Source organism: Cryptotermes secundus, unplaced genomic scaffold (assembly GCF_002891405.2).
Source record: "Cryptotermes secundus unplaced genomic scaffold, Csec_1.0 scaffold2162, whole genome shotgun sequence".
NCBI lineage: Eukaryota > Metazoa > Arthropoda > Insecta > Blattodea > Kalotermitidae > Cryptotermes > Cryptotermes secundus.
This window is the reverse complement of record NW_019745118.1, coordinates 79,901-97,140: the sequence shown is the minus strand read 5'-3', so window position 1 is coordinate 97,140 and position 17,240 is coordinate 79,901. Positions and strand designations below refer to the sequence as shown.

The 17,240-nt window shown below is 40.8% G+C and overlaps 1 protein-coding gene across 1 annotated transcript in view; it reads left to right on the top strand.

Moving 5' to 3' along the window:
* The first annotated feature begins 2,547 nt into the window (after positions 1-2,547).
* The window catches only part of LOC111875057 (probable cytochrome P450 301a1, mitochondrial), a 31,679-nt gene continuing 16,986 nt past the window's right edge, over positions 2,548-17,240 (top strand). Inside the window, exons 1-3 of the mRNA XM_023871096.2 lie at positions 2,548-2,794; positions 9,271-9,404; positions 12,485-12,597. Coding sequence (XP_023726864.1) covers positions 2,572-2,794; positions 9,271-9,404; positions 12,485-12,597 — 470 coding nt within the window. The 5' untranslated portion in view covers positions 2,548-2,571. The remainder of the gene's footprint in view (positions 2,795-9,270; positions 9,405-12,484; positions 12,598-17,240) is intronic.

Below are 17,240 nucleotides of genomic sequence, written 5' to 3'. Positions count from 1 at the left end.
CGGAATACGGGAAAACGGCCACGTAATAGGCACCCTTGTTTCTAGCCACGCTGTGTTGCTATGTAACGCTAGCGGAGGTCACCGTTGTTACTATCGTAACGTCGCCGCTGTTGATTCGCTTTGCCTAGCGACCGCGATATCCCTCGGTGACGTCGCCGCGGAGGGGAGTGGCGGGGCGGGAACTCGCCTATTACCGTAAGAACGCGAGCGTTACGTTACCGCTGGGGAGGTAGGGGTCAACATGTCACAATATATATATTTACGATCTACATCAGTACGAAATTTCATATACAGAGTCCCAGTCCTTCATGAGTTATATCCAACAAAAGCGCGAAAGCTGAATATTAATTTAAATCAGACACCATTTTGCTGTTACAGTGCTGCAAAAATTATTATCCTCTAAATATACACATATTTCATATACCTGTTTCTCCATCAGTTCATAATCCTATAATAAGAAGCTCCACCGTCACAAAGCCACGCGTCCGCCATGTTGTTATTACAAATTATAAGACCTAGAAAAGTATTATATTGGGATTCCCTACAATGATATAAGATCCTCACGAAATTCATAATAGTCCGCCATCTTGTTTAGTTGATGAATGGAGGCACACGAAAAGTATTCGAGTATCTAAAGCCTAAGTTCGGCAAGGAAATTTGCCTAAAAATTAATCTTCGCATGTAACATAAATATAAGAATTATAAAGCCTACTAACTTTACACAATTTAGAAACTGTAGATGAATAAAGACAGAGGTCACAGAAGCAAAAATGTGTATGATTTCATTCAGTAGAACTGCAGATAAATTAATTTTAAAAATATTATTAGTTAAACTAACTCTGTGAAGTCCTTCTAGAGTAGCCAACAGTCACTTTGCTAGATCAAGAAATTTTCCTCTCTCTCTCTCTCTCTCTGGCTCTACAGCCCTTTGGACCTTGGCCGTTTTTTCAGTTTCTTAATAAGTATACAGTCGGTATGACTCCTTGGACGAGTGACCAGCCCGTCGCAGGGCCGCTGCTTACACACAGAACAACATAAGCAGGGAATAAATGCACACAGACACCCATGCCCTGAGTGGGATTCGAACCTATGATTCCAGTGTTTGAGAGGGCGAACACGGTTCATGCCTTAGACAGCACGGCCACTGTAATACTGTAAATAGAATTATTAGCATACTATTACAAAAGAATCTGGTGGGCAGATCATTTGGCAGATGTCTTCGCAGTCGCCTGAAGTCCGGTGGCTCCGTAAGGCGGGCGGCTAGGTTGTCTGCATGTGCTCTGAGCCGAGCTGTATCGGCGAATTTCTTCTCTAACTGTTGGTATTTGGAGATATCTTCGGATAACTATGTTCGGTACATACCAAGGTGCGTCCACTATCATGCGCAAGACTTTAGCCTGAAATCGTTCTAGAATTGCTATGTTGGAAGCTGTACCCCAAAGTTGTATTCCATAGGTCCAGATTGGTTTGAGGATTGACACTCAATAAAAAAGTCCCTAAACACACCGTGTGTTTAGGGAAAGGAGTGATTAGACCCATTCAAAGCTCCATCATACTAGGAACCGAGCCCTGTCCAATATCCCGGAATGTGTATTTAATATAAACGAAATTTCCGTCCTTATCTCGAGGCCGTCTCCTTCGTCCGCAGATACGTACGCAGAAACCAACACGATAAGGGACATATTTACCAAGTTTTGATGGAATGAATCTGCAATAAATGAACGTGGAAGTTAATTGGATACGCCCATGTATAACAGTAAGAAAGATAAATATAAATTTTGTGTAATAAAACTGGAAGTCTGTAGTCCTGTCGTTTATAACTTAATTGCAGCTCACATGACTTACATGAACATGATTAAGTGAAATAGGTACTCACATTTAGGACGTATAATTTAGGTAGAACAGTAAAACCTGAAAGGCAGGAACTTCAAATCACATCAGATAGTGGCGCAGTAACGCCAGTTCCTCCGCATGTCCCTAGGATTGAACTTGTAAGGAATATGGGGAGACACTCTTCTCCACAGCCCATCATACAAGTCTTAACGGAGCATGGAGCCGGTAACGTAGTTAGTTACATCTAAGGCCGCGCCAAAGCTCAAGCGGTTAGCCGCTGGCTTCCCACCGCGGCGGCCCGGGTTCGATCCCGGGGTCTTGTCAAGTGGGATTTGTGGTGGACAACGTAGCATTGGGGCAGGCTTTCTCCGAGTACTTCGGTTTCCCCTGCCAATCTTTATTCCACCAATTGCTCCACATTCACCCTCACCTACCAGCTGGGGCTGGTACAATAGGCCAGAAGTGGCCGCAGTACAAGGGACTTGTCCCACCCCACTAGCAATTAAAAAAGAATAGTTACATCTACCGTCAATTTGCTTAAAAACATTCGTGATTTCATTACGGTCATCGTTACTCGGCATTTTAAAATGTGTACGATGCTGATAAAGGCTGCAAAGTTATATGTCATGTTTCGCTGAATCATATATGATTATGGTGATAAACTTGACAAAGAACTACAACTCTCGTATCTACCGAATATATTGCACAACAGCTGGAAAAACAGTCAGTGTGTGCGAGATGCTACGACAAGGCGTTTGTGTGAGTCGGGCGCTCTTCGCTGAAGGTCAGCACGCAGTGTTGGGCAATGTCAGCGCTCGTGTGCTCAAGAGACGCAACAGCACTATGGCTGCCACACAGGCCAGGCCGGAGGAGTGGGATTACGCCAAGACATTTGAAGACATACCAGGACCAAAGCCGTTGCCTGTCATAGGGAATGCCTGGAGATTTATTCCGTTTCTTGGTAAACTATTGTTTCCTTACGTCATTAGGGCATGTTCATTCGATGAAGGACCACTCGTCTGTACAAGCAATTAGTCAAGTGTCAAATACTGTCAAAATTTAACACTGAATGAATGAATAATAAACTGCAAAAGCAATAAAACTCTGATTCATATCTGTCGAAATAATCCATTTTATATGAATCTGAAATTGGAAACTTAGATTCAAAGGATTAATTATAGAAAATCTGTATATACATATTGCATATCTGACATAAATCATTTCCGAAATTTTTAATTGGTAATGAATTTAAAAAAGTAATATATGACTGTATGTAGTGTTCTTTTTAATGTGATTAGTTTTAAAATACATGTTTTGAAATGTAATCAACGAGCATCAGAAGCAAATCGTGCAAAATTTGATGTTAAAATCACCAATAGAATTTGTGGACCTGATGGTAAAGTTTTCCACTGCTCTTAGATCCATTTAAGCAGTATATTTCATTTAATAGAGGGCGTTCTGTGACGTACTACTCGTACATCTGTATCTTATATCGAGCAAAATATGCCTAATAAACGATAGGTGGATTCGATACCGTTAAAAAGCTTTAGTGGAACGAGCTGGAACTGTTGTAACTCGGCGAAGTTCTGCTTGTATACTCTCAATGGCTGTGCTGTGCTTCAGCCCCGGCGTAGTCAACATGCCTAACACACTTACAAGTGTTGAATACGCAGACACGTATTTTGTGTACGGTTTCTGCGATGGAAGTGGTAGGGTTGCTGTGGCGCCTATCTGCAGAAATATCCACATCACGAAACATTTGAGAATGTACAGGGAACACTGAGGGAGACTGGTTCCTTCCTACGTGCGAATACACAGCGTGAACATGGCTTGGAGAAGATGTTCTGGCAGTAGTAGGGCGAAGCCAAAGTACACGTTTAGGCAGAAATTCCAGAAGGACAGGTGTAGAACAGGCACATGTACGGAGAATTTTCCACCATGAAGTTTTCTATCCGTGTCATCCCCAACGAATAAAACATCTCTTCCTAGCAACAATGCCAACCGCGTGAGATATTATTAATTCTTCTAACCATGCCTACATATTCCATATGATGTCCTTTTAACGGACAAGGTTCAATTTACCGGGTAGTATAGAAACGTCACAAAGAATTTGCACTTTTTATTACATGAGAAACAACAAGAAGTAGAATAATTTCACTATCAGCACCGAATTTCTGTTAACGTGTTGTGTGGATTGTTAGGCAACAACCTGATTGGACCACGTACTATCTATGGGAGTTCAACAGCTCCGCAAGGGATGATTTCTGTTTTAAAGTGAATTAAATGCTACATTTGAAGAACATGCTTCATACAACAATTAGACAAATTTGGCTTCAAAATGACAGAGAATCTCCGCTTTGCGGCAAAGCGGTACTGCATTTATTGAAAGAAGATAATGAAGGAATGTGGATAGGAAGGAGTGGACCGGTGGCTTGCCCCACTCGGTCTCCAGTTTAAACCAATTTCATAATTTATTTTGGGTTTCATAAAGTGAAGGGTTCATCACGATGATAAATCAGAAACAAGGTATCTCTCAGTAGAGACCATAGGTGAAGCGACGATCGATATCATAAACGAGCTGGGATGCATGCAGTGCTAAAATTCATGGCACGAAATTTGGCAACATGCATGCAGTCTAATGATGGGAATTTCTAACATGTGTCGTAATAACCTGTAACTGACTGTTGTGTTTACAGTTATGATAATAACGGTGAGCTGAAACGACGAATCATATTCAATGCTATAATAAGCCGGCACTTAACGCGATAGCGGAATAAAGTTGACCTACTATTTGTTAAAAGTTTTTACTTGAGTCTCTTGTAATTAAATTCATAGATGATAATTCTTATCCTAATTTTGTGTTCTGCGATTCCTTCTGAAAATATTTCATGTCAAATCCGTATTCTGGTCCCAACTGGACCGAATACTATTATGTCATATCCGTATAATGTCCTTATTTGAGCTGAATATAGGTTGAGGAAAATTTCATTACTTTTGGGAAGACCAATCCCTATTTTTATCCACTTGAAATACGGCTATAGGCAGTCGGAAACATAAACCTCCTTGTCGATATATCCAGTAATATTCACCAGTACGTTAAACACTTCTCGCTCACATACATACACGTACGTCACCTTCAAGCGTGGTATCCTTTATTAAGAAAGAAGGCTCTGGTTCTCGAGATGTACTTGTACAAATATTGCACATGTAAGAAAGACAATATCACTTCAGGAAGTTCTGTTCCATAAAACCGAGTCGTGTGTGTTTACAGCGAAAAGGAATGTGTCCCACTAAGAATAATTTTAATTTTTACTAATGGTCTTTGACTGAATTTCTAACGTACAAAGTTACCAACCGGCCAACCAACCAACTAGTTCCACGGGACTGCATCGTCACTCCGAAGCTAATAGTCCTCCAGGTAATAAAGAAACGGCTCTAATTTTACTGGCATGCAGCTCTTGTTCACAAGATCATGTTGCCTGATCCCAACCTGAGAAAACTGAATCCTGCGCGAGCGTTCGCATCCTGCGCGTTTCATCTTAACACGATCCTTCCGTGCACAAACTTCGACACTAAATGTCATTATCGTTTTCCGTTTCCTGGTAAGCCGTTCCTCACTTATGCACATTATATTTGCTGCCTGTCTTATCCTCATCAATCCATTTACCCTATTACCACTACAACAAATTGATGAAATAAAGCCGCCCCGGATAGTATAATGATCACTCAGACAGTTAAATTAGTCACTCTTCATACACACCGAAGTTCTTTCCGCTTTCAGAAACCAGGCCACTAGATCATATTCTGGGCAATGTGAATCCAGTTCACATGCCTACATTCTTAACACTTTGCAGTTCTGCACCGTCAGGCACTTGTAACACATTCGGTGTAAATAAACTGACCCATGTCTGTACATAACATACATTGGACATCTAAAAATAGACGCTGAGTATCTGATAATTATAGGGACGTGTTTCAACTTTCTGTCATATACGTGCTACAATTTGATGGCCGACATTATTAACGGTATGACAGCACGCAAAATCTCGAAGTAAAATGCGTAAAAAGTTGTGTAGCATTCAAATGAGAAGCAATTAACATATATTCGCACTCACTTCATTACGAGATTATGTTTTATATGTCACTCTGTAGCATATATGTACGAGATCTTGTAGCCTAAGCTCTTCTGAGAAACAGATTAGCAACCATAATAAGAGATGGCGTAGCGGAGTTTGGCCAGTAAGTATATCTCCAGTCCACAAAGCATGACCTTGATGTTAGTGCGGTAAATACAGGAAGAAGTCCCAAGGTTACTCGGTACGTCATTCATGTTGATAGTAAAATTGCAGTCCTCAAGCAGCAAGCTAATGGAAATATCATGGGAGTTCATATATTTTTAAGGTTCGAAACCGTTTTATCATTTAATCTAATTTGTGATAGATCTGCAATGTCTAAAATAAAAGTGGGCTGAAGGGTTCTTCTGTAGTTTTAACCTTTCTAACATATTTTATTTATTTTTCATTTATTAGCAATCTGAATTTGCATTCTATGAGCTAATTTGCTGTCATGTACAATAATTATTCTACCTTTCTAATATGAAACCTAATTGATACGGGGTCCAACTAAATTCTATGAAGAGAACCTGGTCATGAAATTCACCGTCTACAGTCGAACACTACGTTTCATTAAATTTTTCGCAAATTTTCACTATCGAATACTCCCTGCTTTATTTGCCTTTGGTCCACACACACTTAGCTTACTTACTTATGAAACCGAGCCCTTCTTGAGGAGAAGCTAAATCTGCAGCTACTCAAGAATTTCCCAGCATTTTGTAGAACCCAAAGGTTCATTACCGTGTTCACAAGAGCCCTCCACTGGTATCTATCCTGAGCCAGATCAATCCAATCCATACCATCCCATTCTATCTCTCTAAGATCAATTTTAATATTGTTCACCCGCCTACGTCTTGGTCTTCCCAGTGGTCTCCTACATTCTGGCTTTCCCACCAATATGCTATGTGCATTCCTTTTCTCCCCAATTCGTGCTACATGTTCTGCCCACCTCATCCTCCTTGACTTGATCATTATAATTATACCTGAAGAAGAGTACAAGTTATGAAGTTCCTCATATGCAGTTTTCCACATACTCAAACCACACACTTAAACCAAATTATTTTCGATTTTTTTAATATTTCCGCATCTGCACTTAGTTCTCCATCTCATATTTTCCCTCCAAGACTACCGCCTAAATTTCTTTATAGGTTGTGTATGTTTAGGGACATCTTCATCCAAAATGTCTTGTGTGTAACTGCACAATTCACTACTTATTGTCACTAAATGCAAAGACGAATATGGCTATTGTAAAATGTTTTAGGGTTATTTCTTTCTTTGCATACTGCTGGTTTATACAATTGGGGTGCTGAGGCTGTCGACGCAGCAGCGAAGTAAAGCAAATTGTAATAAATCGGCTGAAATGAATACAAATATCAACGTTTGAAATAATTTTACTGGTTCAATGAACTTTACATGCAATCTAGTGGATTGTCATGAAGAAATTAAATATACTGCATTTCAATAATAATTTATTCTACTTATGAAGAAAGCCATCGTCTGGGATGTGGCGCCGTGTAGATATTGTGATAACGTATGTTTCGGAGGAACTTATTGCCTCCATCTTCAGGGAATTTTATTTTAATATATTCTATTTTATTTTAATCTCTATAGACATTATATGGCCGGCTAGAGTACGTTGATAGTGAAATGTGTCTATTTTAGCCAACTCAGGCCACTCAACCGAACCAACGAAGGTTTCCAAATAACAGAAATTATTTTTAAGACTTCACTTTTAGATTTCCCATAGCTACGGGTATATATTCACCAATAACCTGCGGCATATAACCAATGTTCTTTGCAACCCATCATTTCGTTACTGGCCACATATTGCCGCGCCATAGCTCAAGCGGTTAGTCGCCGGCTTCCCACCGCGGTGGCCCGGGTTCGATCCCGGATCTAGTGGAGTGGGATCTTTGGTGGAAAATTTGTAGCTGGGACAGGTTTTCTCCGAGTACTTCGGTTTCCCCTGCCAATCTTCATTCCACCAACTGCTCCATAATCACCCTAACCTATCATCTGGGGCTGGTACAATAGGCCAGAAGTGGCCACAGTACAAAGGACTCAGTCCCACCCAACTAGCAATAAAAAAAACTGTCCACATGAATACTGGACATAATATACATAACACAGAATGAATGGGTCAGAAATGCAGGAGAATGACATATATATTTGGTCATTTTAATGAACGCCGATCCCAGTGGCCACAGGTTATGTAGCGTGAACCGTGTTCGCCCGCTCAAGCACTGGGTTCGCGGGTTCAAATCCTTACTACTCCATACTCCATACTACTAGTTAACCCTTCAGTACCTATCCATCCATCCAACCACCAACCCAACTACCCACTCATTCATCCATTCATCCACACACCCACACACCCTGCCACCTACCAACCCAAACACCCACCCATCTATCTATGGCTCAACAGCCTTTTTGTTGTACCTTGGACACTTTTCAGTTTCTTGATCTTTCACACAGTTGGTAGAAGCCTTGGACGAGGGATCCGCCCAAAGAAAGGCAGCTGAGCGCGCGCACACGCACGCACACACACATTTTCACACACACACACATATATATATATATATCCATGTCTGAAATTGGTTTCTAACCCACGATCCCGGTGTCCGAGCGGGCGAAACCCCATCATGCCCTAGAGCGCGCGGCCATGGGATCGGCAGCAGGTACATGCAACGTTTATATTGATGGAGAGGTTCTCATTTCGCCAGCCTGCCATTAAGAGACGGATATTTTTCGTGTTTGCCAACACAGAGTGGTCGAAAATGTACAGAACCATAACATGGTATGGAAGAATGTGAAAGGTATAAGGTAAACAGGTGAAAATTTTACAGATGTTTGGTCATGTGTGAGTTGTAGGGACTCTGATGTTTCAACAAGAATTCGGTCACTTACCAGCTTCAACTGAACCGTATCGTAGTATTCTGTTATTTCATATACGGAAATCCAAATTTACATTGTCACTGATGTTTCTTTTCGTGAGGATCGAATACCTTCCTATACCTAACGATACCACAATAAGTGCAACTTCAGAAGCTAGCGGAATCATACCCGACAAAAAAAGGGGTAGCAAACGGGAGCAGAATAAAGAGAGGGTGGTCTGTATTGACATGGTTTTCGTTCTAGCTGCACTAACACTGAAAATTGTTGGAAATATGTTTGAAAGTATAAGACGATACGAGAACATAGTAAAAATGCAGTGATATATCATTTCTGCTTTTCCAATAAATGCCTATTGATAAATAAGTTTTAATCAGATTTCATTGTGCTTCATTTCCTTGTTATTTTATTAACAACTTTATTTAAATTTAAGGTGATCTTTATCGACTAACGGATGAGAGATACCACAAAGACCTCTACGAAAAGTATGGGAAAATCATGAAGATTACTGGAATCCCGGGGCTTAAAAATATAGTGATAGTCTTCGATCCTGACGTCATTGAAAAGGTAAGTGTTTTCAAGTGACGCATTCTTGGTGTGCAATTAGCTTCGTGCTGATGGAGTGCGCAAATACATTTTCCAACTGTTACGTTCTTCCATATGCTTTAATACGTATTTAAGGTAAACTGTTATCAAATCGTAAACTGGCGGACACCTGCGAGCATCGGAAGAGGTTTTTGTTGGCCCGAGAACATTTTAAAAATGTGATAATATATTTTAAGTCTGATACAAAACCATCTCAAGCACTGTATTCCATCCACTTTTAGCTAAAAATAATTTAGCCCCACCGTCAGTGACAATTGCCTGATCAGTGGAAGGAGTCTATTATTGTACCAGTTAACAAGAAGGGTGATAAAACTGACTGTAGTAATTACCGGGGGATATCATTGCTATCAACTTCTTATGAAATTTTGTCCAGTATTCTTCTTTCAAGGTTAAGTCCATATATATGATGAAAGTATTGGGGACCGTCAGTGTGGGTTTCGACGTAACAGATCAACTACAGATCAGATCTTTTGCATTCGTCAGATATTGGAGAAAAAATGGGAGTACGATGAGACAGTACATCAGCCATTCATAGACGTCTAGAAAGCCTATGATTCTGTTAGGGGGGAAGTATTGTACAATATTCTAATAGAGTTTGGGATACCCATGAAAGTAGTTAGGTTGATAAAAATTTGTTTAAACGAAACGTATAGTAAAGTCCGTGTAGGTAAACATATGTCTGATAAATTTCCTATCCAGAATGGTCTAAAACAAAGAGATGCTTTACCGCCACTCTTTTTCATCTTTGCCTTAGAATATGCAATTAGGAAAGTCCAGGGAAACTAGGTGGGACTAAAATTAAACGGGACACATCAGCTGTTGGTCTAAGCCGATGGTGTGAATCTACTGGGTGATAATGTAGATACCATAAAGAAAAAAAGCACAGAAACTTTAATTGACTAGAAGTAAACACCGAGAAAACTAAGCATATGTTACTGTATCGTCAGCAAAATGAAGGGCAAAGTCATGATATAAAGATAGGAAACACATGTTTTGAGAATGTGGCACAGGTAAGATATTTGGGAACAACGATAACAGATGGAAACCTGACTCAGGAAGAAATTAAGGGGCGATTGAACTCGAGAAATGCTTGCTATCATTCAGTCCAGAACCTTTTGTCTTCTCGTCTGTTGTCCAAAAACATGAAAATTAGAATATACAAAACTATAATTTTGCCTGTGATTCTGTATGGATGTGAAACTTGGTCTCTGACAATAAGGGAGGAACACAGACTGAGGGGGTTTGAGAACAGAGTGTTGAGGAGAATATTTGGACCGAAGAGAGAGGAAGTGACAGGAGTTTGGAGAAAACTGCATAATGAGAAGCTTCATAACTTGTACTCTTCTCCAAGTATAATTAGAATGATGAAGTAAAGGAGGATGAGGTGGACAGGTTATGTAGCACGAATGGGGGAGACGAGGAATGCGTATAGGATATTGGTGGGAAAGCCAGAAGGAAGGAGGCCACAGGGAAGACCAAGGCGTATGTGGTAGGAAAATATTAGAATGGATCTTAGAGAGATATTATGGGATGATATGGATTGGATATATCTTGCTCAGGATAGAGACCAGTGGAGGGCTCTTATGAACACGGTAATGACCCTTCGGGTTCCATTAAATGCTGGGAAATTCTTGAGTAGCAGCAGAAGGGCGGCTCCTCCAGAAGGGCACAACTCCATGAGTAAGTAAATAAGTAAGTAAGTAAGTCAGCGACTTCCCAGAGTTTCTCAATGTCTGGTCTATGCTCCAATGACAAAGGAATGAACATAGTTTCTATGGCAACCCATCAACACCTGACGGCAAGTTTCACACTCAGTCCTTTGTTAAATACATCAGGCATTCTCGTTATGATTTCCAGATCACTCCGTCAACCAACCAGGGAGTGTAATATCACTGTTGAAATCCACTTATTAAACACGATATTATCGGATGCAAATGTTTTATTCGAAGTCGTGATAAGGTCAGTCCTGTTTTCTATCAGGTTTACGTTGTTGTTTTGGGGAACGCGGTAGCGTAGTTGGTTGAGGCACTACGCTACAAAGCGGAGGTCACGGGTTCAAATCCCGATGAGGTCATTGAATTTTTTTTAATTTACCTAAACCGCCCAGAAGCATTATGACCCTGGGGTCGACTGAGCCTCTAACAGAAATTATTACCAGGAATATTCTTGGGGGTTAAGTGCTGACAACCTTGCCGCCATATATGATTGTGTAGAAAATGTGGGAACCTCAACATCACACAACCCTTTTGGGCTTCCGCGGCCTGGTACAGGGATACCTTTACTTTTATTTTCTTTTTACTTACGTTGTTGTTTAGACAACATGAGTATGTGAGAACATGCTGGAAAAGAATTATACAGTTCCACTAATATGAACGGAAGGATTTTGTTTGGCCTCTGTTAAGGGAAAGTCAGTGTGTATTCTGTACCGTGCCACAGTTTCAGCATAATGCCGAGGCATTGTAAATCTAACCCCAAGGTTTCTGACACAAACATTACTTCCAGATCCGATGTAAGTTAAAAATTATATCATAAACAGTGATATTTTTTTCAGACAATAAACTACATATCATTTTAACGGGATTCTACAGAGTTTCTTTGTGAGGTCTTCGTGGGAGTATTTAAATATAGTAGTACTTAGATTTCAATGAAATCGCCTCGGTGAGATGGCCATGTGAATATGGAATTAGATTCTGACGCTACGGAGGCCTTTTCAGTCTCTATAACCAGGGTCGATGTGTTGAGTATCATGTAAACATTTGATTATGGAGATAGAGGCAGACTGCCGCACGTCGACTAACTGCACATTCACTCGGATGAGAGGATGAGAGGACTTCAATGCACACAGTCGACAAAAAGAAAGCTTAGATTTTCTTTTAATTCTACTGGTTGTTTGATTCCTGGCGGAGGATGGTGACGGAGTGTGGGAGAAATGCAGCAGAGATTATTTTGGAATATTTTCCTCCGCCTCTAGTGTTCAGTCAGAGTGTAAACAATCAAGGAAACGTTCTTAACTGCTATCATTCACTTTTGCATGTGTTCAGGTGTTCAGAAACGAAGGTCCGTGGCCGATCAGGGATACAGTAAGAAGTATAGCATATTATCGTTTGCTTACAAGAAAAGATATCTTCCAAGGTGTTGGAGGTGTGGTTGTAACGTAAGTATGAGAAACTGATGTCAGATTTTTTGATAATTATTATTTAATGTACTAGTTACACCTGCTCATAACCGATTCTTCAAACAAATTATTTCAGAACAGTTATTTTCGTTAACAAACAGCCCAAACTTCATTAAATATAGATATCCATGCAGTCGAAGTTTTATTTATACACTAATATTCAGAAGGGCAATTGAAAATCTGTTTCTTTAAAACCTGAAAATTAATTTCCGTGTTCAAACGTCGGACATAGATGCCCATCCTTAACCCGTTGCAAAATCCAAGCCCTCCAGTCTTGTTCCTTTCAGACATAATTAAAAATCTCCCACGCATAGATACTCAGGTCTTCTGGCTAAATGTCACATTCTATATCAATTTGGATACCTACAGACCCGAAGAGGAGGCGACAATTTATTTAGAATTCCGTGGGCCTCCTTCTCCAGGCACAACCTGAGGATCGGCCTTGCCATGTGGACTACATCCACTTAACAAGTATACAGATTTCACACTTCAGCCATCTGACAGGACGTGACACGAGGATGAAGGAGTCTGTGTACTGAGGAGCTCTACACTTAATTTTTCACGAATTGTTTCAATATAATCGTCATAATATGGACGACATGTCGGGAAGTTGTAGCATGAGTGATGGTGTTTGAAATACAGAGTGTGGCTCAGAAAATTCCTCTTTGTGAAGACGCATTGTGAAAGCAGGAAGGCCGCAGAAAAGTGGGGATAAGATTGGCGATCGCAGCAGTAGCGGATGTTTCTGTCTAATACCCCTCATTAGGAAATATGAGGTGAACGAGTGAGCAGCGTGCGTTTGCTGTCGAAGCCTATTTTTCGAACAATCTTTCTTACGTGGCTGTGCAGCGTGCGTTCCATACTCACTTCGGTATTAAGCCCAGAGGTCCGGTTCCCGCCGGAAATCGATTGTTTCGTGGGTAGAGAACTTTAGGACTACCGGGAGTGTGGTGAAAAATCATCTGGACGACAACGGACCGTTACGAAGCCAGAAAATGTGGAGGCAGTTCGACAGTCGATTTTGAGATCCTTTTCGAACCGGCTCTTGAAGAAATGCATCTAGGAAATGTCTGGTTCCAACAGGATGGTGCCACGGCTCACACAGCCCGAGCTTCGATAACATTTTGAGGCAAAGTTCCCCGGGCGGCTCATCTTGCTTCGAGGTGACATCCCGTGGGCAGCGCACTCACCTGATCTAACTCCCTGTGATTTTTTTATGGGGATACCTCAAGGCAGAGGTTTTAAAACATCGCCCCACAAACCTGCTTCAGCTGAAGAATGTTATTCGGCAGGAAGTAGCCCAAATTCCGGTGCACATGTTGGAACGTGCAGAAGGGAACTTCAGAAAACGGTTGCATCAGTGCACAGAGAACGGTGGCCACCAGCTTCAAGATATTTTGCTTAAAACTACATGATTTAAAACTTTAAAGTATGCTCTTTCATTAGCTAAACATAAATTTTGTCTGTCAGCAATATTTTTTCTTCTATTCGCCTTCAAATAAAGGAAGTCTCTGCGCCCCACCCTGCCTTACGGAAAGATTAGTTGGCAAAGAGTTGGTGTAGAGAGGGTGACAGTATAAAAATGGATATTAAGGGAATCGTGTATGAATATTGAATACTGGATGAGATCCAGCCCACATTGGTGTTTTGGTTTTGGCAAGGTAATGAATTCTTGTTTATTTAAACGTGACAGATATCTTGACAACATAAGAGAATATTTGCTCCCAAAAGGTCTGTTCGCCATGGAGTTAGTGGTATGTGGTATGTAGACGCGTTGCTAGGCAACGACAGCAAAATAAGCAGCCATAGAGCAGAAATTGTTAAGTAATGACTGTAAACATTAGCTCCTTGGGCTTAGTTACCTTAGGCTCTTTTTTCTACAAGACACAGTTCTCAGTATCACGGCAAGGAGGCCGTTGGCCAACTCTCCTGCCCGTATTCCCTTCAATATTTACTGCATTGTGGTCATTATTCTTACCACTTATCCTTCAATGCTGCATTCATCAAGAGGTAAGTCTATTGTTTTCGAACTCTAATCATTTGCAGTGGCAGGTGAATTGTTGTCCTGCGCAGCTGCAGATGTCCTGTCCCTGGCATTGCCAGTTTGGGCCAAAGAAGGTGGCCAGAGTCGGTTAATGGGAGCTGTAAAGCCTTTCCTGTGTATACGTTGCTTCGGCACACTTACAGCCGCTGTATCTACTTCGATGCTCTGCTTTGCACTGTAGCATTTAGGACAGTTCTCTGCGTTTTTAATTCTTTGGAACACATGGAGTCAGTGCTACCACGTACCTTGGACATCGTGGGCACTACTTGAAGTTTAGCCAGAAGTGGCCGAAACCCTGACACTTGTAACATTGCATCTGGCATCCCTGTGCATTCAATTATGCTGGAGAGGCAATTGCGACGGATAATCTTCCTGTGACTTGTAGCTGTTTGCCAGGGACAGTGAGTTGCAGAGTGTAGTTATAGGATTCTGAGGTGAGGGCCGTTTGCCTGTTGTTTGCTGGGAGGTCATGATATCACAGCCAAATCCTCTAGAGCGAGGGTACCCCCTTGGTTGAGGTGTTCATAAGAAAATTCCGAATTGTCACCTTGACATGATTACCTTACTTAGGCATGTCAGGTGATAAGTTTAAATACAGTCCTCCTGACAACAGGCCAGTGAAAAATCTAACAATCTACAGCAAAACCATCAATTATTATAGGCGTTATAACATACGTGTGCAGCTGGACGAAACATACACGTCGAACCCCCCCAGACGATTTAAATACCTGACGAAACATACACGTCAAACCACGCTGAACGGTTAAGGTTATATTTTATTATATAGCCCTCCTTGGTCTTGTTCTATAAAATGATACATGTAATGATGAGAATCCCGGCTCTGGTAGTCCGCAGAGGAACCTGGTCACCGAAGAGATTTTATGTTACATTTGAAAGGACGGATGGTTGGCGGAATACGTGGTTTTTCAGATTAAGCGTTACAGGTCCCACAAGCAACCCAGTCTTCGGAGTTAGATGTTGTTTATTCCTGATTTTTGCTCGTCATAAGCAGACGTAGCAAATTCCTGCATGAAACCGACTGGGCTAGTTGTTTCTTCGTTTAAAACAACTTTAAATATTTCTATAAACAGAAAGGCTGCTGTGAGTGATAGATGGAACATTGTGTACTTGGACATTACATGTGTATTTGATATGACAACAGTGATAGTGGTTTCTAAAAAGTGTTTGGTGCCTCTGAAGATGATCCAAATGGATCGAAACATGTAAGGCTAGTGAATCATCAAGTGAGAAAACTGAAATAGTCACATTGGACGGACTTGTCTTTTGTAATTGTAACTGTTAATGTGACGGACCAAAATGAAACAAATCAAATTAATATTTACTATTTTGCAATAAGCCCTCTTCATGACTTTGCCGGACAAAGGACACGAATACTGTAAATTCAGTTCCTGTTAGTGAGTAGAACCTATTATTCTTCAAATAATCCCTGGAAATAAGAATGGTAAACCTTTTGAAATAAACGTTAAGCTTATGAATTAACCACGAATCAGTAGCAGCAGATATTGGAATGGTTCATATGAACTTTTTGATCTATTTACTCAGCTTCCTGACCAAATTAGAGGTTTCAAGTCACCTGATGATCCACTGTGTCTGAATATTCTTCCTTTGACTGAAATCTCTCTTCGTTCAACCCGTATCAGTTACTTCCTCGAATGCGGAGTAATTTCCAATACAATCAGAATATAAATTTAATAACATGAACATTATTGAACTTAAATCATTGCGTTTCATAGCGAAATACCTACTTGTATTAATTTATATCGCCGTAGATCCTGAATATAAAAATCACGTGTGTACCCTATTAATCCTCCGTACCCCTATTCGATTGCAAGCATATGCACTCCCTGTCATGAGTTGATTTGCGTGGCTCAGTTGGTATATCATGAGAAGAGAGGACGTATGATCAAGCCAACACAGAAGGTCTGCCGTGTAGTGCCCTGATCAGAATAACGTTCTGTGTCCTGTCCTTGATAAATTACAGAAAATTGTGTCACTGGTGGTAAAGGCTGCAGTGATGAATGAGAGAGTGTAGGAGGCATAATACACGTAGTTAAGAGATAAATGTGTGAACTCTGGTTCTGAATTCGTATAGATATTGGAAGAGTTCCTTGCCCACATAATACAGTTATGCTTTCATACCTCTCTGGCATCACTCATAACTCGTATCTAATCATCTCTTTTACCGTGAAACATGCCGGGAGATTTGACTATTGTCCAGTGCTCCTCTCAGTAATTCAATCAAAACTTTTCTTCCGGTGGATCCTGGACTGTTTGAGTAAGAGGAGCCATATGCTGGTGGTTGCAGCAACGTGCTACTCCACAATTAATCAAAATCAGATTACCTTAGTTTCGCCAGGGAATTAGTGCATCAGAAAACATTGACTCGACTAAGAAAAATATGAAGCATTGATTTAACAAAAGACGCCATTCTGTACAGTGAAGTGTACTTCTTAACTGTGGACATTAGCCATTTAATTATTCGAGGCATCACAAATTGTGATTGTTTTATTATCGTACATTAATTGTGGCATTTGGAAACTCAGCACAATGTATATAT